Source organism: Bos indicus x Bos taurus, chromosome 27 (genome assembly GCF_003369695.1).
Source record: "Bos indicus x Bos taurus breed Angus x Brahman F1 hybrid chromosome 27, Bos_hybrid_MaternalHap_v2.0, whole genome shotgun sequence".
Classification (NCBI taxonomy): domain Eukaryota; kingdom Metazoa; phylum Chordata; class Mammalia; order Artiodactyla; family Bovidae; genus Bos; species Bos indicus x Bos taurus.
Window position 1 is genome coordinate 553205 of NC_040102.1, and position 25328 is coordinate 578532.

At 44.5% G+C, this 25328-nt stretch overlaps 1 protein-coding gene across 1 annotated transcript in view; it reads right to left on the reverse strand.

Moving 5' to 3' along the window:
- Window positions 1-2183: 2183 nt before the first annotated feature.
- The window catches only part of ERICH1 (glutamate rich 1), a 33424-nt gene continuing 10279 nt past the window's right edge, over window positions 2184-25328 (reverse strand). Inside the window, exons 3-6 of the mRNA XM_027530023.1 lie at window positions 15743-15877; window positions 8506-9000; window positions 5929-6123; window positions 2184-2661 (exon numbers count right to left, since the gene is read on the reverse strand). Of these exons, the coding sequence (XP_027385824.1) occupies window positions 2588-2661; window positions 5929-6123; window positions 8506-9000; window positions 15743-15877 (899 nt within the window). The 3' untranslated portion in view covers window positions 2184-2587. The remainder of the gene's footprint in view (window positions 2662-5928; window positions 6124-8505; window positions 9001-15742; window positions 15878-25328) is intronic.

Genomic DNA, 25328 nt, shown 5'->3' on the forward strand with positions numbered 1-25328 from the left:
GTGAAATGTCAGAAAGGGCAAGTAAAACAAACAATTCCTTTTAAAATTGCATTAAAAAAATACTTGACAGAAAACAAAATTCTGTAAAGCAATTATCCTTTAATTTAAAAAATTATTAAAAAAAAAAACTTAGGTATAAACCTGACCAAGGAGGTGAAAGACTTATATGCTCAGAACTATAAAACATTAATAAAGGAAATTGAAGATGATTCCAAGAAATGGAAAGATAACCCATATTCTTGGATTAGAAGAATTAATATTGCTAAGATGGCCATACTACCCGAAGTAATCTACAGATTGAATGTGATCGAAATTACCCATGACATTTTTCACAGAACTAGAACAGATAATCCTAAAATTTATATGGAACCATAAAAGACCCAGAATTGCCAAAGCAATTCTGAGGAAAAAGAACAGAGCAGGAGGTATAATCCTCCTGGACTTCAGACAGTACTACAAAGCTGCTGCTGCTGCTGCTAAGTCGCTTTAGTCGTGTCGACTCTGTGCGACCCCACAGACAGCAGCCCACCAGGCTCCTCCGTCCATGGGATTTTCCAGGCAAGAGTACTGGAGTGGGGTGTCATTGCCCTCTCCAACTACAAAGCTACAGTAATCAAAACAGCATGGTACCAGAACAAAACAGATATATGGATCAATGGAACAGAACAGAGAGCCCCAAAATAAAATCCACACACCTACAGTCAGTCTTCAGCAAAGGAGGCAAGAACATGTAATGGAGAAAAGACAGTCTGTCTTCAGTGTTGGGAAAGCTGGACATCCACATGTAAATCAATGAAGTTAAGGACACACTCTCAAAATGTAAGACATGACACCATAAAATTCCATGGACAAAACATTCTGTGACATAACTTGTACCATTCAGTCTCCCAAGGCAATAGAAATAAAAGCAAAAATAAACAAATGGGACCCAATCAAACTTATAAGCTTTTGTACTGCAAAGAAACCATCAATAAAACAAAAAGATAGCCTATGGACTGGGAGAAGATATCTGCAGATGACGTGACTGACAAAGGCTTAATTTCCAAAATATATTATACAAACAGCTCATACAACTCAATATTAAACAACCCAATCAAAAGATGGACAGAAGACCTAAATAGACATTTCTCCAAAGAAGACAGACAAATGGCCAGCAGGCATATGAAAAGATGTTCAACATCACTAATTATTAGAGCAAAGCAAATCAAAACTACAATAAGGTACCACCTTACACTGCTCAGAATGGCCCTGATTAAAAAGTCGACAAATAATAACTACTGGAGAGGGAATGGAAAAAAGGGAACCCTTCTACATTGCTGGTTGGAATGTAAGCTGGTACAGCCACTATGGAGAACAGTATGGAGGTTCCTCAAAAAACTGGAGTTGCCATATGACCCAGTATAAACAGCTCATAATTCAATGATAAAAAGCTAATAATCTAATTCACAAATGGGTAATAACTTTAAGCATGTCTCCAAAGAGGAGAACAGCTAATGAGTACATGGGATGTAGTAAACTGAAACTACCACGATATGCCTTTACACAACCATGAGGATGGCTGTTACCAGAAAAGTGGAAAATAACAAGTATTGGTGGGGACGCAGAGAGCTCAGGACTTCTGATCGGCTGGTGGGGATGAAGATAGCGCAGCTGCTGTGGACCACAGCCTGGAAGCTCCTCAAAAGGTTAATGTAGAATTACCATCTGACCCAGCTATTCCACTCCCAAGAGAAGTGAAGAAAATGTCCACACACAGTTTTGTATGTAATGTTCACAGCAGCATTATTCATAAGAGGAAACAGGGGCGACAACCCAGTGTCCATGGACAGATGGTAGATAAACAGTGTGGAACACCATTCAGCCTAAAACAAGGGAAGATAGTCATGATGATCTCATGATGCTGTGAATGCACTTAATGCTACTGAATCATACACTTCAAAATGGCCTATTTATGTTACATATATTTTACCACAATAAAAAATGTATATTTTTATAGATAGAGACAATGTTGTCCTATAACACTGCATTGACTGGTGTTTTTAAAACTCAATCTCACTGAAAACTGGTGATGGCTTCCACAACAAGAGGAAACAGGAAAAACAGGTTCTTGATATTATTCCCAAAGTAGAGAAGAGGAAAAAGAAAAGAAAACAATAATAAATTCAATTACTGTAGAATCAAACTACTTAAAATGAGTATTTTAATACCCATACAACATTCTTAAACTTTCAGACACAAGTGATTCAGAACTTTATAAAAATATATATATATAGCTTCAAACTATACAGTTTATTCAGTTTAACAGAATGTCCATTTTAAAATTTAAGCCATACAAAATTTCAAAGAAATTTTCAACTTTATCCCAATTTATCACTTGAAGTCTCAGATTACATTTACCTATTATGTACAAACAATAAATAAATAATATGGCAGAAATGTCCTCAGAGTTCCCAGGGTCTGGGTTATAAAGAAAACTTAGAAGACAATTTCATCTCCTCTGTGTATAGGAAGTAAGTCTCAGACCATTTCATACTTGTCTTTTCTGTTCTTGTCAAATATTAGCTCTTTTTAAATAGATGCACTGATTTCATTCATCGTTTTTCTCAGGAAGGATATGTGTGATCCAGTAATTAAAGAAAACTGAGATTACTCGGGCATATTCTGAAAAGCAAAAAGAAAACAGAATAAAAAATAAAAACAAAAAGAAAAATTATAAATTATTATTTTGCAACTATTAGTTCTTAGGCCAAAAGTAAATCCTGAATTAATCAAATGAAACAAAACTTAGGAGTTGAAATGACACTAATAACACACTTGTGAATCCCACAAAAGTACAGGTCAGTCTGGAATGTTTGTATTTCACTTTACAACATCACACCCAACACTACATGCTTAACGCCTGAGCTCAAAAAAACTGCATACGAAGTGAAAGAGAAACACAAGTTTACGTCAAAGGTGGACAAAGCAACAGGAAGTTAGAAGCATAATTCTAAGTGAGATGAGCTGCGATGGATGGCACTCAGGTTTCAGAACTGTCCCAGGAATGGCTCAGCATAGTGCCTGAGCTGAGGGCACAGCCCCTTGTTTCAGGCCTTGCTCTTTGTAAAGACGCTCACGGCAGGGAATGCCAGGTCCAAGGCTCCAACCCCAAGGCTTAGAGCTTGGTGCCCACGGGGCAGCTGATTGCTGCTGAGGCTGAGATGCATTTCTGAGAAGAGGCTGGGACCGCGGGCCGGGGTCCATCTCGTGCTCCATACAGAAGTGTGCCAAGCTGCCTCCAAACGCATGGTCTGTCCTGCCCCAGGCCAGCCACCTGGCCCCCTAGCCTCACACGTGATGATGCCTAATATGGACACAGAGGACTCAGGAGGGTTCAGGGTGGGAGTGCCCGTAAGGTCTTCATGGTGTGCAGAGAACAATACAAACCCCACAGATGGTAACTGTATGTATACGCAGATGAAAGAATGCGGTATGTCGGACCAAATGTAGAAACACGTGCACGGGCTGTGGATATGCTGCCACACCCAGCTGATGCAACACCCACAAACTAGGAAAACTAACTGCTGAGGCAGCAGAGAGAAAGGGCCCAGTGGCTGCTATTGAAATGCTACTATTTCCAGGCTGATCCCATCGACAGGAGAGACGTAGCTACCGACTAAGCTTCATAAGCTAGTTGTATGAAAAAGTAAACAATTTCAGAATTCTAAAGCTGACTGAATTAGACAGAACCAATATTTGAAAATAAAGCTTCACCATTTGTAAGATTTAATTTAATAAAGTAGCATGACATGGGAACACTTCTAATGCATATCCTACACAGACACACAAAAAAGGAATTTATTTTCACAGAGAAGTGCTTCAAACCTAAATTTTACTTCCATCAACTGGTTAAATAAGTGCTTCCAGGCAAAACTTGTCCAATGATTTTCACTAAAGCCCCCAGCGCTGCCCCGTGCGCTGGGAGCACCTTCAGTGTGAGGAACTCAGCTGGACTGTAAATCATTTGTTTTCATATCTTATAAAAACACTGTATTAGTTTAACTTAATAAAATTGGCTTTTTGCAAAAACTTCCTTATGGGAGTAAAAATGCTAAAACACTGAATACAATGGGCCCAACAACCAGCAGGAAGGAAGAATGCAGACATGGGGTCATGGGCTTGGGGTCCTGAGCGGCCAGGAGGCCCCCCACTGGTGGAAGCCCGGCTCTCGAGCGCTCGGCCCACACCTCAGGACCTCCTTTTGGAGCTGCTCCTGTAAGAAGTGCGCCCACTCCCTTCCTTGGCACACACACCCTCGAAGGTGCCATCTTCACCCCCCAGATCCCCGCTTCACACTCCAGATCCCACCAGGACAAAGCTCCTGTCCCCCAGGCCCCACACTGCTCCGTGAAGGGGACTGGCAGTGGCTTGCTGGGGCATGAGCCCCACCCTGGACATGGACAGGCACCTCCAGCCAGTCCCGGACCCTCTGACCGCCTCTCCTGCTCATGATGGGCTCAGGCCAAAGAGGGCTCTCGCCCAGGCAGCAGGGAAACCCGAGTCCACCTTCACACATGGCCCAAATCTAACCGTGCCTGGGGATGGCCCTCTTGCCAGGAGCATGACCAAAGCCCCCACTGCCCCCCACCCCTTCTCCGGTCTGAGTCCGAGAGGCTCTGCTCAGCGCAGCCACACGCCACGGGCCTCCCAGTGGCCCCGTCTCCCAGGACGAGGGCCAACACACTCAGCAGGCTCCCCAGGGCCCGACATGACCAGGCCCCAGCTACTCCCCACCACTCTCCTGCTCATCCTGTGTCTCCTCCATGGGCGTAGCTGTACAAAGCACACCTTGCTGACTTCCCTATCTCCACGAGAACACGACCCGGAAGGGCAGGGAGCTCCTCTGCTCTCTCCACTGAGGGCCTGTGGTGGGACCAGTCACAGGTAGGGCAGATAAGGCCCCTCATGGATCAGCTCTGGGTCGAAGTGAAGGCAGGTCCTCCTGAGGACCCCGACTCACAGGGTCTTGTCAATCCCCCATCCACCTGCTAATTGTATCAGGGCCACACTGCTTTACCGTTGGCTTTACTATCAGCTTTACTGTCATTTCATGTGACGAAATGTGGCATGTAGCTTTTTCAACATGTCAGTCTGACTCCTCAGCTGTACTCTGAGGTTTCCGAGGAGGAAAGCCGTGCACTGCACTCACTCGGAGACCACTGCCCAAAGGTGACCTGCAGGAGCTTCTGCCCACTCAGCTGGCTGGCTGTCCTCTGCCTGTCTGGGTCTGACAGGGGCTCTGCTCCACGCTGCTCCCAAACACAGTCCTGATCCTTTGATCCTCAGTGTCTGCAGACTTCGGTGGCCTGAACATTCCCACTGAGGCCCATTTCAAGCTGCTAACGTGAAGGCCCCACCCCACGGCGCTGTGAACACGCAAGCACAGTCAGCCCCAGCGCCTGACAGTTTGCATTGAACAGGTATCCAACAAAGGTTGAGGAAGTAAACAAAAGAGAAATCGTCTAATGATTCAACTCCCCCTTTTAACTTCAGGGGTTCAGGAAGGCAGACCACGATACCTGGGGGACAGAAAATGGACCATCTTCACATCTAGCAGAGGAAAAAGAAAAGGGAAAAGAAATGAACTCTTCCACTTCCATTTAAACCAGTAAAAATTCAATCCTAAGAGTGGAGCTCACAAGTCTGGAAAAGTAGATTGCACATGCATGTCTGAAAATATCAGGAGATATTTTTACAGCAAGAGATGCAAGGAGCATAACCCTCTGTGGGAACCTACTCCTCAAGCATATGTGCAGCCTTACATTTTCTGATACAGGACTGTTTTCTGATACAGGACTGTTTCGGTGGAGAAAGTTTTTCAGAGGTGAGCCCGAGACAAGTTTCTAAAGCGGCACAATGAACCCAGAGCATAATGAACAGAGCACATACCGAGTGGCATCCTGCAGTGTTCCGGGAACACATCCAGGGCACTCTTCAATCTCTTGGTGTCATGCAAAAGTAGTAGCGTTTTCATGTGATCCAGAATGAACACGTCTGAGGGGGACACACTGTGAGTTTCCAGTTGTTTAAATAGCTTCTTGGTGCTTTCCATAAAGACACCAGAATCGGAATCCTTGGAGACACCTAAACAAAGACAGGGTCCCTGAGAATTGCATTTTTACTCTTGTAAACTGAAGATAAGCTTTCACCTCTTAAAGAAAGCCTCAAACATATATTTCTACTTAAGAGTGTATCCCAAACACTCTTGGGATACAAAACGTTGCCATGAGGGACAATCAGAGCAGAACTCTGAAAAGTAAACAACAAATACCATTATTGAAGTGCAGTGGAAACATGGTGTCTGTTAAGGCACCGACTCGTAAAGTATCTGGGTGTCCCGTGTCCTAGAAGTCACACATAGAGCACAGGGAACAGACACCACACCAAGCCCTCTGACAGCATCAGGAATTGTAGACAACAAGCTGCTGGGCGTCTGCGATGCTTCGGAGAAGCCCAGGAGGTGACCGTGGCTCTTCTGTTGCCCACAAGCCACAGCACCCTCCCCATCGCATCGTGCTGAGGCCGTTTCTGCACTAGCCCCAGCTGGCGCTCACAATGTCCAGAGCCTGTGACTCTGTGGCCTTTGCCAGCTCTGAAAAGCTCCTGGCTGCCACCTCTTCCCGTCCCACTGCCCAGTACCATGGGTGAGCCTCTTTCTGACCTATGTGACTGCTACACCTAGAAGCTCCGTTTGGTTATCCTAATAGGTTCAAATTTTCTCGTCAAAGTCTCTTATTTGTATCCTTGTCCACCTTCTCCCTACTTCTTGGACATCTCCATTACAGCTATTTTATATCTGCCGTCTGGTAACAGCGGTGTCTCTACTCCATGGACCCTTTCTACTATGCTGTTCCTCATGGTTTAGGTCGTGCCATCCTGCCTCTTGCTGCACCTGACACACTCCATCGAATGCACGAGAAAATCTCAGGAGCTTGGCTCACAGCATTCTCCTTGCCTCTGCTTGGCAGACAGAGAAGGGGCCATTGACAGAGCTGACAGCAGGGAGTTGCATGTATGGCCGGCAGGGGTCCAGCTGCACCTGAGCGTGTGGCCAGCATGCTGCACGGGAGGGTCAGTTTAGCCCTGCCTGCTTGGTCCCCAAGACACCACATGCTGCCCTCCTCCCATCCCACAGTTCAGGGCTGGGCCACGGCTTTAAAGGGGACCAGTGTGGCTCTGCTTCTGATCTTTGACCTTCCTTTGTCACAGAGCTGCCAACTCCTGGCCCTCCACCTTCCTTCCCAGACCCGGGCAGCCCCAGGGCTCTGCTAGTCAGCCTGCTCCCCAGGGCTGCGCTGCCCCTTCCCCTGGACCCTCACTTGAGCCTGTCTGGACGGGCAAACACCTGAAGGGCAGAGGACAAACACCCAAGGGGTGGAGGGCAAGCACCTGGAGGGAGGAGGGCAGCAGGCGTCTGGCTCCCCTGGTCTGTGCTGCGCCTCCTCTGGAACCTACCCTTGGCCTCCTCAGCAGCTCCTGAAACCCCAAGTTCACCTTACACATCAGGCTCCTTGGCAGGAGGGTCGTCTGCCAGAAGCTACTCTCTCAGGCAGAGATCATCTACTGAAATCTCTCTGAATCCTATTTCTGTTCTGCAGTGTATCCGCCATGTCCTCCTATTAGTGTTATGTGGATATTTGCTAAGGATGTTTTCAACTTATTATCAATATAAAGTGCGGGTAAACAAGCAAAGAGAGAAAGGGTTAATCTTCTTGGTTAAAATGGATCCACTAAGCACAGTTTTTTTGCATCATTGTTTAAGTCCATTCCTTACCCCTCCAGTTATTATACAGTCAGCATTTCTCATCTCGTTTGTGCTACAGTCTGGACGCACTAAACCACCGCATTGCCAGAATCTACCAGGGACGGATCAGAACCAGGGGAGGTGGAAGGTAACTCAGCACTCTGCTCTTGGCTCCTGATCCTCAGGGCTGCTGTCAGACTCTACACAAAGGTAAGGAATCATCACCCATCAGAACAAACTCCAGAATAAATTTCATCTCCTATATCAGTACAAATAGTGCTCAAGTATCCTGAACATCAGAAAATCTCAAATCACTGAGTCACACATTGGGGAGCAAATCAATGTGTATACTTCCTTCACGACTCTACCAGCTGATGAAAACGAGCAAGAGTTCATCAGTCCAACCTGGATTTATATTCTCTGTAGACATACAGCTGAGAATACCAACATATTCAGAGAAACGAGGATGAGGAGACCCTTATCTGGACCCACACCGCTAATGGGCTGGCTGTTAACCCTGGTAAGCCTCAAGCAGGGGTCAGCCCAGATCTTTGCTGGGATGAATTTAAATATTTGCATTTTTGCCTCAAAACTAATAACTTATTTTGAATACTGAATATTTTAATGCATTTTGTATTTTAAACTTTTAAACATTTTACATTTGCTCATTTTTCCAAGTGAGTGGATGCCATTATTCAACATAACAACAGGAAAAAACATACCATCATAAAAATAAATTTCTAGTGTTGACTTCAGAAAGTTCAGGATACCATCTGCCTTTTCATTGGTACTTTTCACCTCTTCCTCCTCAGCGTCCGGGACTCCTCCCTCCTCAAGGGGCAGGACCCGCTCCTCCACAGCGCCCGCAGCCCCGCCCCCCGTGGCAGCCCCAGCGCTCTCTCCATCAGTCGCTCGCACATCCTCCTGCTCACTGCTGGTCTCCTCAGGCTGGTACATGAAGTGCACGCCAGAGGCTCCTGTTAGTGAGCCAGCTGCTTTCTTCCTTTGCATTTGCTGTTTCTTTTTGAGTTTCCTTTTTTTATTTTTACTTATTGTGGGGCCATCTGTGTGCCGTAGTTGCAATTTTTCCTGCAGAAGACTCTGCTGTTTCTCTGATTCTGCTGGTTCCACATGGATGTTATTGGGATTTTTAAATTTTTTCTTTGATTTATGCTTTCTAATTCTTCTTCTCTTTGGCAGATCGTGAAGATCCTGATCTATAAAAATAAAAATTCAAATTCAACAATTTTCTGTAAAGTGGAATCATAACAAACTCACCAGGCTAAATACATTTTCCATTAGGATTTTGTAAATTTAGTAGAAAAGGAACGTAAGACATTTACTTCAGTGATTATTAATTTTATTCAAACCAAGTACACTATCAAGGATCCTGGGATTTATCATAAAGTAAATTAAAAACCTACTTGTTCTTCCAAAAAAGGTGTGTGTGTGTCTGTATTTATTCATTATTGCAGTCATGACATATGGCGTGATTTTAAGGATGTAAGAGTTGTTGCAATTTTATCCAGAGTAAAATTTCACTCCTAGTTTTGGGGAAAAAACCATGAATTCTTATGGTTTTTAAGTGTGCTTTAGCACCTTCTACAGAGTTACTTGTATGTGGGGATGAGAAGCAAAGTGATGACTGAACCGTCCCAGTCAGCAATGGGTCACACCTGAATGAAGGGGAGATCTGGGCTCTCAGAGGAGTCGAAGGTCTGGAGTAGACATGAGGCAGCAAGGCCTGTGGGAGGACGTGGGCCTGAGAGGAATCACCCCCTGCCAGTGCTGCCCTGGCCATCCCATCTTGGCACCCTGGTGGCAGTGCGTGCCCAGTGCACACTCAGCACACACCCACTCTGCTCCAGCAGACCGAGGACAGCGGTGCTGCCACCCACACTCAGAGGCTCTTACAGGTGATCCCCGGGCCCACCACAGGTCGTGGTGAGACTTCTGAAACACTGTGGCACCCTGTGGAACGAAAAGCCCCCTCCCTGAAAGTCCCGCTCTGGAGCCTTGATCTGCCACTGACGTCAGAAGGAAGGTGCCGTGGGGTCGATGAGGGGCTCGAGACTCAGAGCCCACAGGGCACCCCTGCAGTCCCCAAGGCTGTGGCTGCCCTTGTTCTGGGCTCCGCATCCATCCATCTAGGCACCCACATGCCTCCCTGCCGCTCCCTGTGACGTGGAGGCCCCGCCCTGCAGCCAGGAGTGGTCGCCACATTAGGCACTGCTGCTAAAGACAGGCAGAGAGTCCTCCCTGGCCCTGGTCCTTGATTTTCTCTTGATGTATGTGAGAGCTTAAGACCTGTTGCTGCCTGGAACTTTGCGCAAAGCCCAAATCACTGCTCATAAAGTCATGACATAACAGTCATGTAGTCCCACACAAGCTGTATTTTCTCTCTCCTCAATTACAGTGGATGACTAAGCACAGCACTTTCCTATTTCATTTGAAAGGTGATACTAACTGACATTAGGGACCTGCTCAGTGTAACAGACAGGCCATAGCTGATTCATGAGCACCTCCGAATAGCTGGCCCTTAAGTTGGTCTTGTAAAATATTAATGTTTGAAAAATGACAGCAGCTTATGAAAATTTTTTAATTTTCCAGGTTCAGTTAAAAAAAGGAAACATCAGATTTCTCTTCATTAGGGTCTATTCTTGACTTTATTGATTTGGAAAAAAGTCACCTATAGGATGCTCCATCATGTCACGGTAAAGCCGCCTGGGGACCAGTGTGCAGTCATTTGGGGGCATCCTTTCTGTCTACCAAGAGTGGTATCCAGGGACCTGCTCTCATTTCTTCCCAGTATCTGCATTCTCCAGGCCCGTCTAGCCGAGCCAGTCACCGACATTATCCTCCAGTCATTGCTCTCCCCAAGCAGTGAGAGCGCAGCATGAATGCAGCCCTGCGAAGATGGTGAGCCATCAGCCTGCTACTCTGACTATAAAACAGGGATCCAAGGAGGAGGATGTGGCAAAAAAGGCTGTAAAATGTAAGCATACCATACTTTTTTATATAACTGTGGGTGTGCACTTCTTAAGAGGAAAACTTAATACGATACTGAGACAGTGAAGGTCCAGATGCTGGGGGTTAACTGTGGTTTCTGGGTGCTGTGATTGTAGGTTGTTTCCTTCACTGTACTTTTCTGATTTCCAAATGTAAGACATTGAGCAGATACAGCTTTCATAATAAGGAAAATTGACTATTTTAAACTTAGTGAAATTATAACAACTGAAAACATATGGGATGCCACTAAATTCTACTTAAAGGCAAATTTATGATCTTAAATATGTCAGCAAAGAAAAAAGGCTAAAAATCAATGATATAAGCAAGAAGCTGGAAAAACACAACTTAAACCTGATGAAAATAGAAGAAACAACAATAAGAGGTGCAGAAAAGAGAGGAAGAGGAAAGGAAAATCCAACAGAGAGGCAGCAGCCAGCACTGACACTGTGAAGAAAGACAGACAAACAGTGCAAGACAGGACGGACGGGCAGAGGAGACGTAAACAGAGTCTCGGTGAAGGCGTGTGTTAACACCCTGCCGGTGGACTCTAAAGGACCAGGAGGATGACCCTGTGAACAGCTCTATGCAGATACATCAGCGAGCAATCCCGCAGCCAGCTACAGGCCTAGGTGGAATCACCTAACTTCTGGGAAACATTTAACAAAGAAACAAACGCCAAACACACAAAACATTTCCAGAGAATAGCGACAGTGACAGTGACAGCGCTTTGTGAGGACAACACAGTGTTCATTTCAAAACCGGAGGAGGACTCCGCAGGAAGGGAAGCCTGCAGGCCAGCCCTCCCATAAACATCAACACTAGAGAAACACTACTCCTATACAAAGTATCAACTGTTTGACTGCAGCAGCATGAAGTACTCAATCAGTATTAACATCACTACATCATGGAAACTGGTTGCAAACTAGAAATGGAGGGGAAATGCAAAATGTGACAGAGGGTGAGAAAAGCCCTCCCCCTGCCAGTCTGAAGAACGCCCGGGCAGGGCAAGAGGGGAGCAGAAGTGTCAGAGGTCGGAGGAGTTGCTCCTGGGATGCCAGCCTGACAGCACCTCTGTGAGCCCAGAAGGCCCCAGCCCCTACAGACCGGCTCCGGGGGAGCATGCAGACACAGAGGCGGGAGGCAAGCTCACCTGCCCAGCAACCAGGGTGGCAAGACCACACCCAGAACACTAAGTGTGGGGCCCCCACCGGGACAAGAACTGCAGCCCCAGAGCAGCAGGGCGCCTTGCTGCCCCGGGCCTCTCCATGAGGGCTCCAGACAAGAATGAAACCTGCTAATAACTCTTGAGTGTGACTGCTGAGCCCACGAGTGACTGCGGTGTGTGCCAACTGCAGCCCTGGATCAGAGAGTCTACACTAAGAGCCCACCTAGGACTCTGTCTCAACTTCAGGTGCATCTGGTAAAATTCACACCTTCTCAGTCAAACAGAGTGCCCGCTCTGCTCCGCACCTGGGAAGCTCTGGAAAGCATGCATCAAGATTTCTTCAGCCCAGACAGAGTCAATAAGATCTGAAAACTGATCTGCCTCAGAACTGCGGCCTAAATCTGTCAAAACACATTGAAAGGATGGTTGTTTAACTCACAGTGAATCCACATTAGAATTGTGCACTGAACTCATGCTTCCAAAAGCCACGAAGTTAATAACTATTTCAACTGGAGCTTGCTATTAGAATAATAATCATAATAGCCTCCCATAAAAACGACTTGATTTTAACGACTTTGCAGCTTGATCTGAACACAAAAACCATGTCAATACAGTCAAACCACTTGTAATTATGAACGAGGAGAGGGGACCGGTGTTTCCTTACCAGCTGTTTTTATAAATATTCAACTCGGTCATCAAATATTGACTGAAGACTTAACTCTAGCAGGCGCCAGTGCCTTAGGGAATTAAGAGCTGGCAGTTCTCACATTTGTACAAGCTTTGCAACAAACCCAATCTGATTGGCACGGCGAGTGTGGGGTTTGCCAGTACAGGATTATTACCATCAGGTAGTCAAGGAAACAGGTTGGAGAAGCAAGGAAGGCCACATGTACATTCAGCAGTGGGGCTGCACACCCCAGGCCCTTCCTGCACCCCCAGCCAGCCACCTGGCAAGTTGGGGCTCCAGCCCCCAAGAGTTGGAGGTGAGGCTGCGAGAGCAAGAAAGTTGTAGAAATAATCAGGTACTGGATGGAAGGCGGGGGGGGGGGGGGGGGGGGGGGCACCTGCATTTCTGAGGTGGGTGCAGGGTCAAGGAGGCCAAGAGAGGAAGTGGGGAAGGACCTTATGAAGGAGAGGTCTACACGCTAGGGTGACCGGGCAGAGGGCAGAGGGCCACGGGAAGCTGGGACCTCACGTGACCTGACGCTGCCTGCTGGCTGCATGGGGGGCAGGTCAGAAGAGGGTGACAGCAGTTGTGGCACGTCTCAGATGGACACAGGATGTGTGTGAGGTCAGTGAATGAGACACCAACCACTGCACAGCTGGGCCCCAGCAGGACTGACCAGCAAGAACAGGACTGGCAGGAGCAGACGGGAGCCCAGGGCGCAGGAACCCAGGGGCTGTTTCTGCAGGCAGGGTGGAGGTCATGGGAGGAGCCCACAGGAGCCCCGCGAGGAGCTCCGTGTCCACCAGAGCCTGCTGGCCCTCTACTGAGAGCCGCATGGCCCGGGAGCCACTCCTGTCACAAACAGCATAGTGGAGGCTGCTGAAAGTGAGAGAGGGGGGTGTGAGAACCCTGAGCGCGAGAAACCACGTCACACATGTCCGCGGAGGAATTAAAACCAAAGCAAGGGAGATTTCGTAGGAAATCTGGAAAAGGAAGACATCTACAGAGGAAGATCCAAAACAAGAGGCTAGCAAGGAGGAACCGGGAAACGGCCCGGACGGCAGGCGGCAGGGGAGTGTAGAAAAGACACCTGGAGGCACCTCACAGTCAATGAAACCACAGACCTGAAAACAGATACCAGGGTGCCGGCGCCCAGTAGAGGGCATAACTGTCACAGTGATGACAGCGTTCAAATGCCAAGGGCTTATTGAGCACCAGGGAAAGTTCTAGATGTCTTTCAACGTGGGAAAGGACAGCCTAGTTATAAACAAATTGCTTACATAAGACAGATCTCAGCTACTTTAAAAAAAATGATATAAATACATCTATATGCAATGAAATGGAAAAAAAAATCTCCATAACACACCAAGTGTGGAAAGTGGTTTATAATGCAGGACGTATAATATGTACTTTTATAAAAGCTGCATGTGCACATACAACATGTACAGGGAGAATTTTCAAAAAATGTTTATTGAGATCTTGCCCAGGTGGTCTTAGGTAATGTTTTACTTCCTGTGTGTTTTCTATAATGCTTGACTTTTCTATAGTAAGTGTTTTTGTAGTCCATAAAAACAAAATATTTTTCTTTTAAAAAAAGGATTGGCGTAACAGAGAAGAAAAGGCCCTCTTTCCAAGAGGCTGGCCTGTTTTTCAGTTCATAAGAAAGTTGAGGCTCCTATTTCTGTGTAGAACATGTGAATGTAACGTCTCTCTGTAGAGGTCCCAGAACTTTACCTGCTGGCAGTGGCAGGCAGGGACTCCTCCTTTGCAGGATGAATAAAGGATCTTTGCAAAGCTGCTGAGGCACTGTTAGAAGGCAGGACTCGAATGCCTGCAGTGGAGGGATGTGCCTCTGGCTGCATGGGGTCTGACAAACCAGGGGTCTGGACAAGGCCTGAGGGGAGGAGGGGGCCGGTTTTGGGGGTCACCAGCAGGCCTGCCGCCTGTACCCGGGCTGAGCCAGGGGAGGCAGGATGCCACGGGCACATATGGGGCAATGAGCTGCACTGACGCTTCCTCCTCAACTTCTTTAGATGTAACTACTGAACTGACTTAACAGTGCTGCACATTCAAACGGACACAAATGGTGGACAGTGCCCCACTGGACTTTTCTTCTTTTCTGACTCCAGTCCTCACACTCTCTGCTTAAATTGCCAGCAACAAGACTGTGGAGCTTTTCATCTCCCGGAAGGACACCCCTCTAGCTTACAGTGCACCCAGAAGGCTCTCAGCTGGGGCGCCGAGCAGACCTGCCTGGGAGGCTCGGGGGTGGACCTCGCTGTGGCGGCAGCTCCAGGGTGAGTCCGCACTTTGTTATTAAACACCTGAGGTACACAGCGAGTATGTCACCAAAGCGATTTATCTTTATAAGGACATAGCTTAATTTTCTAATGAAACAATCTATTTTTCCAATAATTATATTCCAAAGATTTTCAACAGGGCTTAAAAAGATAAATATATCACTCCTTAACTATCTCATTTTTGATTTTATGGTTTCTGATTCTTAGAAAGTCAGAAAGATCAATCTAGTAGAAAATCATATTTTCTTAATATGCAAATTAATTAAGGCATATGGTATAGAGTTTCTTAGTTTATTACTTGTTAAAAACCATCTGGGGAAAATTTTATCTGAAAATTCCAAATTCCTCTTAAGGAAGTTTTAAAGCGATAAATTAAAGGGGGAATTTTTAAGGCATAAATATGACATGCAGCCTCCATACCACCCCCAGTGCACCTCCTTCACTCATAAAACATCTGACAGCATTGTTCAGTTTTCTACCAGACATGCAACCTAAGTTATTTCCATGATTACAAAACTGATAACAATCTTGGAAATTTTGAAAAAAATTGGAAAGTAAAGAAAAAAAGTTCACTTAACAAGAGAAGCACTTTCAAGTTTGGACATAGTAACGCCAGACTTCTCCTGATGTGTAATATGTTAACAACGGGGCTGAGATCACACCCCAACCTGAGTCCCCTCCCAACCTGAGTTGGTGCTGTCACGCATCTTCACAAGTGTCTGTAATGACTGCAGGCCACATGGCCACGTGACACTCACCCCCATTAAAGTCCACGTGAAGTTACGACCCTGGAGTCCCTGGGCTGTCGGCCGCCTTACCTCCTGTGTCCTCACTGCTGGAAGAGCTCTCTGAACTTGAGCAGCTCAGCGGCTCCGGCAGAGTGGGGACCCACCCCTCGGGAGGCAGGCCCACGGTATAGAGCCGCCGTGTGGGCTGGACCCGAGTGTCACCACCTGCAGGAAGAGGCACAGACAGTTGCTGTCAGATGTCCACGTGCTGAGCAGCTTCTCCAGCCAAACTCACTGAAGATGGGAAGCCATGGCCATAACTGCCAACTTTAGTAAGCGGAGCATTTTGCCAGAAGAGCCACTCAGCTATATAACCAGCCAGGAAAAAGGAACAAGTTATGATTATTTAAATTTACATTAAGTTACTTATTATATAAACTTCTGAGTTTTTATGATATTATATAAAAACATAATTAATTCATGAATAAGAAGCAAAACAAAAAGATTCCACATAACACACCCCTCATTATCATAATATCAACCTCAACATCGTGGTGCCTATCCTTCTGGAACTTTTTCTCTGTAAATGCTAATATGTGTCTACACATACACCCACACAGACACACACTTAATAGGATCACATGATATGAGTTTGGGTGAACTCCGGGAGCTGGTGATGGACAGGGAGGCCTGGCGTGCTGCAATTCATGGGGTGGCAAAGAGTCGGACACTACTGAACTGAACTGAACACATATTTTATCATTATACATGTATATATTATATGTATAATATCTTTCAAAAGTGAATATGATAAAATATTAAGATACACTTAAATCTATATGCTCTTAATGGCTACATGATGTTCCATGTTATTGGCAAATTTAACTGTAATTTAACCACTGTCTTAAATTTTGCATACAGAAATTGACTCTAAATTTTCACTATCAGAAGTGGCTGCCATGACCATCCAGGGTATATAAAACTTTGTACAGTTGACCTCGCAGTTCCACTAAATCAACTCCTGGAAGTGGGCTGCTGGTCTGCATGGTCCAGAGCAGCATCAGTGCTGCTCCCCACACCTTCTCAAGGTAGGATCAGTGCTTCCATCTCCATATTTTCACTCAAAATATGGCAAAGTAACCTTTACCTAACACAAGGGGATATCCCAATTACTCTTTCAAAGAAAAATGAATACCTCATTTTATAAACAACAATGACAAGGACTGAGAGAAATCACTAGTGCACACATAACAGAATATGTGGTTTCAAGACATTTAAATTGTAAAAGCTTTGAAGCATTGTCAATTGCTTCTGCCATCAGTGTATTTCACTTTTGTGAAGCTAAGGTGCAAGAATATAGTTCTTATATTAGGCTTATCCGCCCAGTTGATTAATGACTGAGTCGTTCCCACCGGGATCAAGGGCAGAAAAAAGACGTGTTTCCAGGCAGACTATCCCCTGTCGGGCAACATCAACGCTTGATCATTTTTCTTAAGAGTATTTTTGGAAGCTTTTAATTGGCTAAATTTTTCTCAATAAGAAAATCAAACAGAACTTGGAAATGTTATTGTTCACCAAATTATCAGGATAAATACGGGCGATGCCAAGAAGGGAGGTGGAAGGTGACTCCTGGGATGAAGGATACAGATGCTGGACACTGAGGGCAGAGTTCTTTGCGAGGCTCCTGTGCTGACCATGCGCTGCCCTGAGGCCAGGCCTGCGGGCGGTGGATGGGAATCTGCTCGTGTGTAAGTTAGGGTGGCCCAGAGCAGAGCACAACATCCAGGCCTGGCTTCTCTCGCCTCTTCTGGTAGCAGATGCTCACTGGCAGGATGGCGGTCAGGGTCATGTTCACCACTGAGTGCTCAGGGGACAGCAGGGCCAGGGCATCCCCTCGCCCCTACACTAGGCTGCAGGGTGAGGCTCGAGAATCTGGAGGGGCAAGTCAGCACCCCGTTGCTACTGACAGAGGCCAGTGCCTTCCCAGAAACACTGGCGTGGCCACAAGGTTTCAGAAGAGGCGACTTCAAAGGCTCTCCTCTCCGTGGCTGACTGGCTTTGATTGTGGTTCACCATTCTTACCAGATCAGGCTCTGGGTCTGATATGCAGGATACTCACTCGAGTTTGCTTTCATTCCGAACCTCTGACTCCCCTCTGCACTGTGCTTGTCCACACGGCCCCCCTCTACCACCAGCACACATGTGCCCTCTGCCAGGGCACCGCCACCGGACTGCCCCTGGCTTGGCTGATGCCTTCAAAGTTGGTGTGCTTGTGTTATGGGGCTCAGGGCACAATGACACAGTTTTTTATAACTCTTGTGGGATTATTTGGCTCTTTAAAATATATGCAGATATAATTAGCAAGTTAAAAACAATAATAAAAGCAATAACAAAAAAAAGAGAGTCCAATATGCACTCTTGAGTGACAGAAATTCACCAAAACCCACACACAGGTGGTTGTGGCCATTTACAGATCATGTCCTTTTCTTTAAGAACAAATGGAATTACCAATGCTCTTCTAAAATAAACAAACGCACTTCTGTAAAGTGACTATGCCAAAGGCTTTGACTGTGTGGATCACAAGAAACTGTGGAAAATTCTCCAAGAGATAGGAATACCAGACCATCTGACCTGCCTCTTGAGAAACCTGAGCAGGTCAGGAAGCAACAGTTAGAACTGGACATGGAACAACAGACTGGTTCTAAGTAGGCAAAAGAGTACGTCAAGGCTATATATTGTCACCCTGCTTATTTAACTTATATGCAGAGTACATCATGAGAAATGCTGGGCTGGATGAAGCACAAGCTGGAATCAAGACTGCCAGGAGAAATATCAATAACACCAGATATGCAGATGATGCCACCCTTATGGCAGAAAGTGAAGAATAAGTAAAGAGCCTCTTGATGAAAGTGAAAGAGGAGAGTGAAAAAGCTGGTTTAAAGCTCAACATTCAGAAAACTAAGATCATGGCATCTGGTCCCATCTCTTCATGGGAAATAGATGGAGAAACAGTGGAAACAGTGGCAGACTATTTCTTTGGGCTCCTGCAGATGGTGACTGCAGCCATGAAATTAAAAAACGTTTACTCCTTGTAAGGAAAGTTATGACCAACCTATTGCTTGGTTAAAAAGCAGAGACATTACTCTGCCAACAAAGGTCTGTCTAGTCAAGGCTATGGTTTTTCCAGTAGTCATGTATGGATGTGAGAGTTAGACTATAAAGCAAGCTGAGTGCAGAAGAATTGATGCTTTTGAACTGTGGTGTTGGAGAAGATTCCTGAGAGTCCCTTGGACTGCAAGGAGATCAAACGAGTCCATCCTAAAAGAGATCAGTCCTGAGTGTTCTTTGGAAGGACAGATGTTGAAGCTGAAACTCCAATACTTTGGCCACCTGATGTGAAGAACTGACTCATTTGAAAAGACCCTGATGCTGGGAAAGACTGAAGGCGGGAGGAGAAGCGGACGACAGAGGATGAGATGGTTGGATGGCATCACCGACTCAATGGGCATGAGTTTGGGTAAACCCCGGGAGTTGGTGATGGACAGGGAGCCTTGGCGTGCTGCACTCCATGGGGTCAAAAAGAGTTGGTCACGACTGAGCGACTGAATTGAATTGAACCGAAAGTGAACAAATAATTATCAGAATCACCATGCTGTGTCTTTTAACAGTACAAGGAACATTTTCTCAATCTCAGCCAAGGGCTGACTGACAAAGGCCCTTTCCTCATTAGGATGATTCTTCCAACACTGAAGAGACCTTGGCACATCTACACCTCTGATTATCAGCAAGCTGCCGCCTCCACAGGCATCAAGCCTTCAAGGGAATTCTCAAATGACCTTTCATTTGACCTGCACACAATTTTTGTCTGTTTGATTGTGATTTTGTTGTTTTGTCTTCAGTCAAGATTTCTCTTTTTCTAGCTGCAAATAAAGTGTTTTTCCTTCAGAATTCCCAAGACATAGTGCTTCAAAAAAATACACTGTTCTTTCATGATTAAAAAATACTCAAGAAATTAGTATAGAGAGAACTTCAACATGACAAAGATAAAGCACAAAAAGCACATGGTTGACGTCACACTCCATTGAGAAGGCCTGAATGCTCCCCCTAAGACCAGGAAAGATGAGAATTCACACTCATGCCACTTTGCTTCAACATTACACTCAAAGTTCCAAACAAGGCAATAGTCAAGAAAGAAAATAAAAGGCGTCCAACCTGAATAGGGAAAAGTGAAATATCCCTGCTCACAGAGGATAAAATCTTATATATAGAAAATCCTGAAAACTACACACACACACACACACACAAACTGTTAGCACTAATAAGTTTGGCTAATAAGGTCAATATACAAAAATCTGTGTTTCCATATTTAAGAAACTATTACCTAATCCAAGGTCAAAGGGTTTATTAGTATTTACATTCACTAGCTAATCCAAAAAGAAAACAATTCCATTTATAATAGTATCAAAAAGAATAAAATACTTTGGGACAAACTTTTTTTAAGGTCACAAAGAGTTGGACACAACAGAGAATGCTTGGACATACCAAGCATGGATATACCTGTCTTATAATGAAAATTACAAAGCATTGTTTAAAGAATTTAAAAATGACAGAAATGGGAAGCTAGACTAAATTCATGATTTGAACAACTTAATACTGGTAAGAGAGCATTAATCCCCAGAATCATCTGCAAATTCAACACAAAATTGTATCAAAATTCCAACTGCTTTTTTCCCCTTGAACTGGACACGCTGATCCTAAAATTTACACATAACTGTGAGGGACACTGAATAGTTAAAACAATCTTGAAAATTAATGAAGTCAGAAGACTCTTACTGCAATTTCAAAACTTATGACAAATCTACAGTGATTAAAACAGTGTCATACCGGCACAGGGACAGACATAGAGACCAGTGGAATAAAATTGAGAGCCCAGAAATAAACCCAAACAACTATGGCTAACTGATTTTTTTTCTTCTTTTGATTTGGCCTCATGAGGTCTTAGTTGAAGTCCATGGGATCTTCGTTGGGGCATTCAAACTCTTAGGTGTGGCATGTGGGATCTAGTTCCCTGACCAGGGATTGAACCCAGGCCTACTGCATTGAGCACAGAGTCTTTGGCTAACTGATTTTTTGACAAGAGTGCCAAGTGGGAAAAAGACAGTCTCTCCAACAAGTGGTGCTGGTATGACTGGATATCCACAGACAAGGGAATGAATCTGGACCCCTACCTCACACCATATACAAACATCAACTCAAAATAGATAAAGGACTTGACTGCAAAAGCTAAAACCATAAAACTCATAGAAGAAAACTTAGATGTAAAACTTGTGACCTTGGATTTGGTTTCTTAAATATGACACCAAAACCACAGGCAACAGAAGAAATAGATATGATGGACTTAATCAAGACTAAAATATTTTATACTTCAAAAGACACCATCAAGGAAGTACAAAGCTAATCCATGGAGCAGGAGAAAATATTTGTAAGTCATGTAACTGATAAAGCTCCATTGTCCACATTATAACTAACTTGTACAACTCAGCAACAAAAAGAAAAACAATCCAACTGAAAAATGGGCCTAGGATTTATATACACATTTCTCTACAAAAGATACACAAATGTCCAACACGCATCATCAGGGAAATAGGAATCAATGAGGTGCAACCTCACCTACTAAGACGGTTATCAAGAAAACAGAAAACAGCAAGTGTTGGCAAGGATGTGGAGAAACTGGAACCCTCCTCCATGGCAGGTGGGGTGAAGAATGACACACTACTGTGGAAAACAGCTTGCCAGGTCCTCAACACAGTAAACACAGGATTACCATGTGACCCAGCAATCCCACTCTTAGGTTTACATCCAAGAGAACTGAAAACACATGTCCACACAAATACTTGTGCAGAGATGTTCATTGTTTATCGATAAAAGCCTAAAAGTAGAAAAAATCCAAATATCTATCAATTGATGAACAGATAAACAAAACGTTACATATCCACAGAATGGAACATTACTCAGCAAGAAAAATAAATGAAGCAGTCATACTCCTTACAACACAGATGAGCATGTAAAACTGCTCACCTGTGTTGGATGTGACTGGTGATGGAAGCAAGGTCTGATGCTGTAAAGAGCAATATTGCATAGGAACCTGGAATGTTAGGTCCATGAATCAAGGCAAGTTGGAAGTGGTCAAACAGGAGATGACAAGAGTGAACGTCGACATTTTAGGAATCAGTAAACTAAAATGGACTGGAATGGGTGAATTTAACTCAGACGACCATTATACTTGCTACTGTGGGTAAGAATCCCTTAGAAGAAATGGAGTAGCCATCATAGTCAACAAAAGAGTCCGAAATACGGTTCTTGGATGCAATCTCAAAAATTACAGAGTGATCTCTGTTCGTTTCCAAGGCAAACCATTCAATATCAGAGTAATCCAAGTCTATGCCCCAACCAGTAATGCTGAAGAAACTGAAGTTGAACAGTTCTATGAAGACCTACAGGACCTTCAAGAACTAACACCCAAAAAAGATGTCCTTTTCATTATAGGGGACTGGAATGCAAAAGTAGGAAGTCAAGAAACCCTGGAGTAACAGGAAATTTGGCCTTGGAGTACAAAATGAAGCAGGGCAAAGGCTAATAGTTTTGACAAGAGAATGCACTGGTCATAACAAACACCCTCTTCCAACAACACAAGAGAAGACTCTACACATGGACATCACCAGATGGTCAACATCGATATCAGACTGATTATATTCTTTGCAGCCAAAGATGGAGAAGTTCTATGCGGTTAGCAAAAACAAGACCGGGAGCTGACTGTGGCTCAGATCATGAACTCCTTATTGCCAAATTCAGACTTAAATTAAAGAAAGTAGGGAAAATCATGAGACCATTCAGGTATGACCTAAATTAAATCCCTAATGATTATAGAGTGGAAGTGAGAAATAGATTTAAGGGACAAGATCTGATAGAGTACCTGATGAACTATGGATGGAGGTTTGGGACATCGTCCAGGAGACAGGGAGCAAGACCATCCTCAAGGAAAAGAAATGCAGACAAGCAAAACGGCTGTCTGAGGAGGCCTTACAAATGGCTGTGAAAAGAAGAGAAGCAAAAAGCAAAGGAGAAAAGGAAAGATATATTCATTGGAATGCAGAGTTCCAAAGAATCTCAAGGAGAGATAAGAAAGCCTTCCTCAGTGATCATTGCAAAGAAATAGAGAAAAAAAAAATAGAATGGGAAAGACTAGAGATCTCTTCAAGAAAATTGGAAATACCAAGAGTACATTTCATGCAAAGATGGGCTCAATAAAGGACAGAAATGGTATGGACCTAACAGAAGCAGAAGATATTAAGAAGAGGTGGCAGGAATACACACAAGAACTGTACAAAAAAGATCTTCATGACCCAGATAATCACGATGGTGTGATCACTCACCTAGAGTCAGACATCCTGGAATGTGAAGTCAAGTGGGCCTCAGGAAGCATCACTACGAACAAAGCAGGTGGAGATGATGGAATTCCAGTTGAGCTATTTCAAATCCTAAAAGATGATGCTGTGAAAGTGCTACACTCAATATGCCAGCAAATTTGGAAAATTCAGCAGTGGCCACAGGACTGGAAAAGGTCAGTTTTCATTCCAATCCCAAAGAAAGGCAGTGCCAAAGAATGCTCAAACTACCACACAATTGTACTCATTTCACACACTAGTAAAGTAATGCTCAAAATTCTCCAAACCAGGCTTTAGCAATACATGAACCATGAACTTCCACATGTTCAACCTGGTTTTAGAAAAGGCAGAGGAACCAGAGATCAAATTGCCAACTTTCACTGGATCATCGAAAAAGCAAGAGTCCCAGAAAAACATCTACTTCTGCTTTACTAACTATGCCAAAGCCTTTGACTGTGTGGATCACAATAAACTGTGGAAAATTCTGAAAGAGATGGGAATACCAGACCACCTGACCTGCCTCTTGAGAAACCTGTAAGCAGGTCAGGAAGCAACAGTTAGAACTGGATATGGAACAACAGACTGGTTGCAAATAGAAAAAGGAGTACGTCAAGGCTGTATATTGTTACCCTGCTTATTTAACTTATACGCAGAGTACATCATGAGAAATGCTGGTCTGGATGAGGCAGAAGCTGGTATCAAGATTGCCGGGAGAAATATCAATAATGTCAGATATGCAAATGATACCTCCCTTATGGCAGAAAGTGAAGAAGAACTAAAGAGCCTCTTGATGAAAGTGAAAGAGGAGAATGAAAACGTTGGCTTAAAGCTCAACATTCAGAAAACTAAGATCATGGCATCCAGTCCCATCACTTCATGGCAAATAGGTGGCGAAATAGTGTAGACTTTATTTTTTGAGCTCCAAAATCACTACAGATGGTGACTGCAGCCATGAAATTAAAAGATGCTTACGCTTACTCCTTGGAAGGAAAGTTATGACCAACCTAGACAGCATATTAAAAAGCAGAGACGTTACTTTGCCAATAAAGGTCCATCTAGTTAAGGCTATGGTTTTCCCAGTAGCCATGTATGGATGTGAGAGTTGGACTATAAAGAAAGCTGAGTGCCGAAGAATTGATGCTTTTGAACCATGGTATTGGAGAAGACTCTTGAGAGTCCCTTGGACTGCAAGGAGATCCAACCAGTACATCCTAAAGGAAATCAGTCCTGAATATTCATTGGAAGGACTGATGTTGAAGTTGAAACTCCAATACTTTGGCCACCTGATGTGAAGTGCTGACTCATTTGCAAAGACCCTGATGCTGGGAAAGATTGAAGGCGGGAGGAAAAGGGGATGACAGAGGATGAGATTTTTGGATGGCATCACCAACTCAATGGACATGAGTTTGAGTAAACTCTGTGAGTTGGTGATGAACAGGGAGGCCTGGTGTGCTGCACTCCATGGGGTCACAAAGAGTCAGACACGACTGAGAGACTGAACTGAACTGACAGAAGTCAGACACAAAAGGTCACCTACTATGCAATTCCACTCACAAAATGTCCAGAATACACAAATCTGAAGAGACAGAAAGTAGCCAGGTCTCTTCTAAACATCTGAGACTCCATTCCTGCTCTACAAATAGGTTCATCAATACCATTTTTCTAAATTCCATATATGTGTGTTAATATATGATACTTGTTTTTCTCTTCCTGATTTTCTTCACTCTGTATAACAGGCTGTGTTTATTCACCACAATAGAACTGACTAAAATTTGTTCTTTTTTATGGCTGAGTAATATTCTATTGTACTTATATACCACAACTTTATCCGTTCATCTGTAGATGAATATCTAGGTTGCTTCCATATCCTGGTTATCATAAATCAGGCTGCAATGAACAGTGGGGTACTTGTGTCGTTTAGAACTGTGGCTTTCGGCAGAAGGAGTGGGACAAACGGAGAATGTAGCATCAGCATTATATACACTATCATGTATAAAAAAGATAGCTGATGAGAAGTTACTATACAACACAGGGACCCCAGCCTGGGATGGGTGGAGGGGAGGGAGGCTCATGAGGGAGGCAAAAGTGAAAAGTGAAAGTGAAAGTCACTCAATCATATCCGACTCTTTGCAACTCCATGGACTATACAGCCCATGGAATTCTCCAGGCCAGAATACTGAGGGGATGGGGCGGAATGTATGTACAATTATGGCTGATTCTCACTGTTGTAC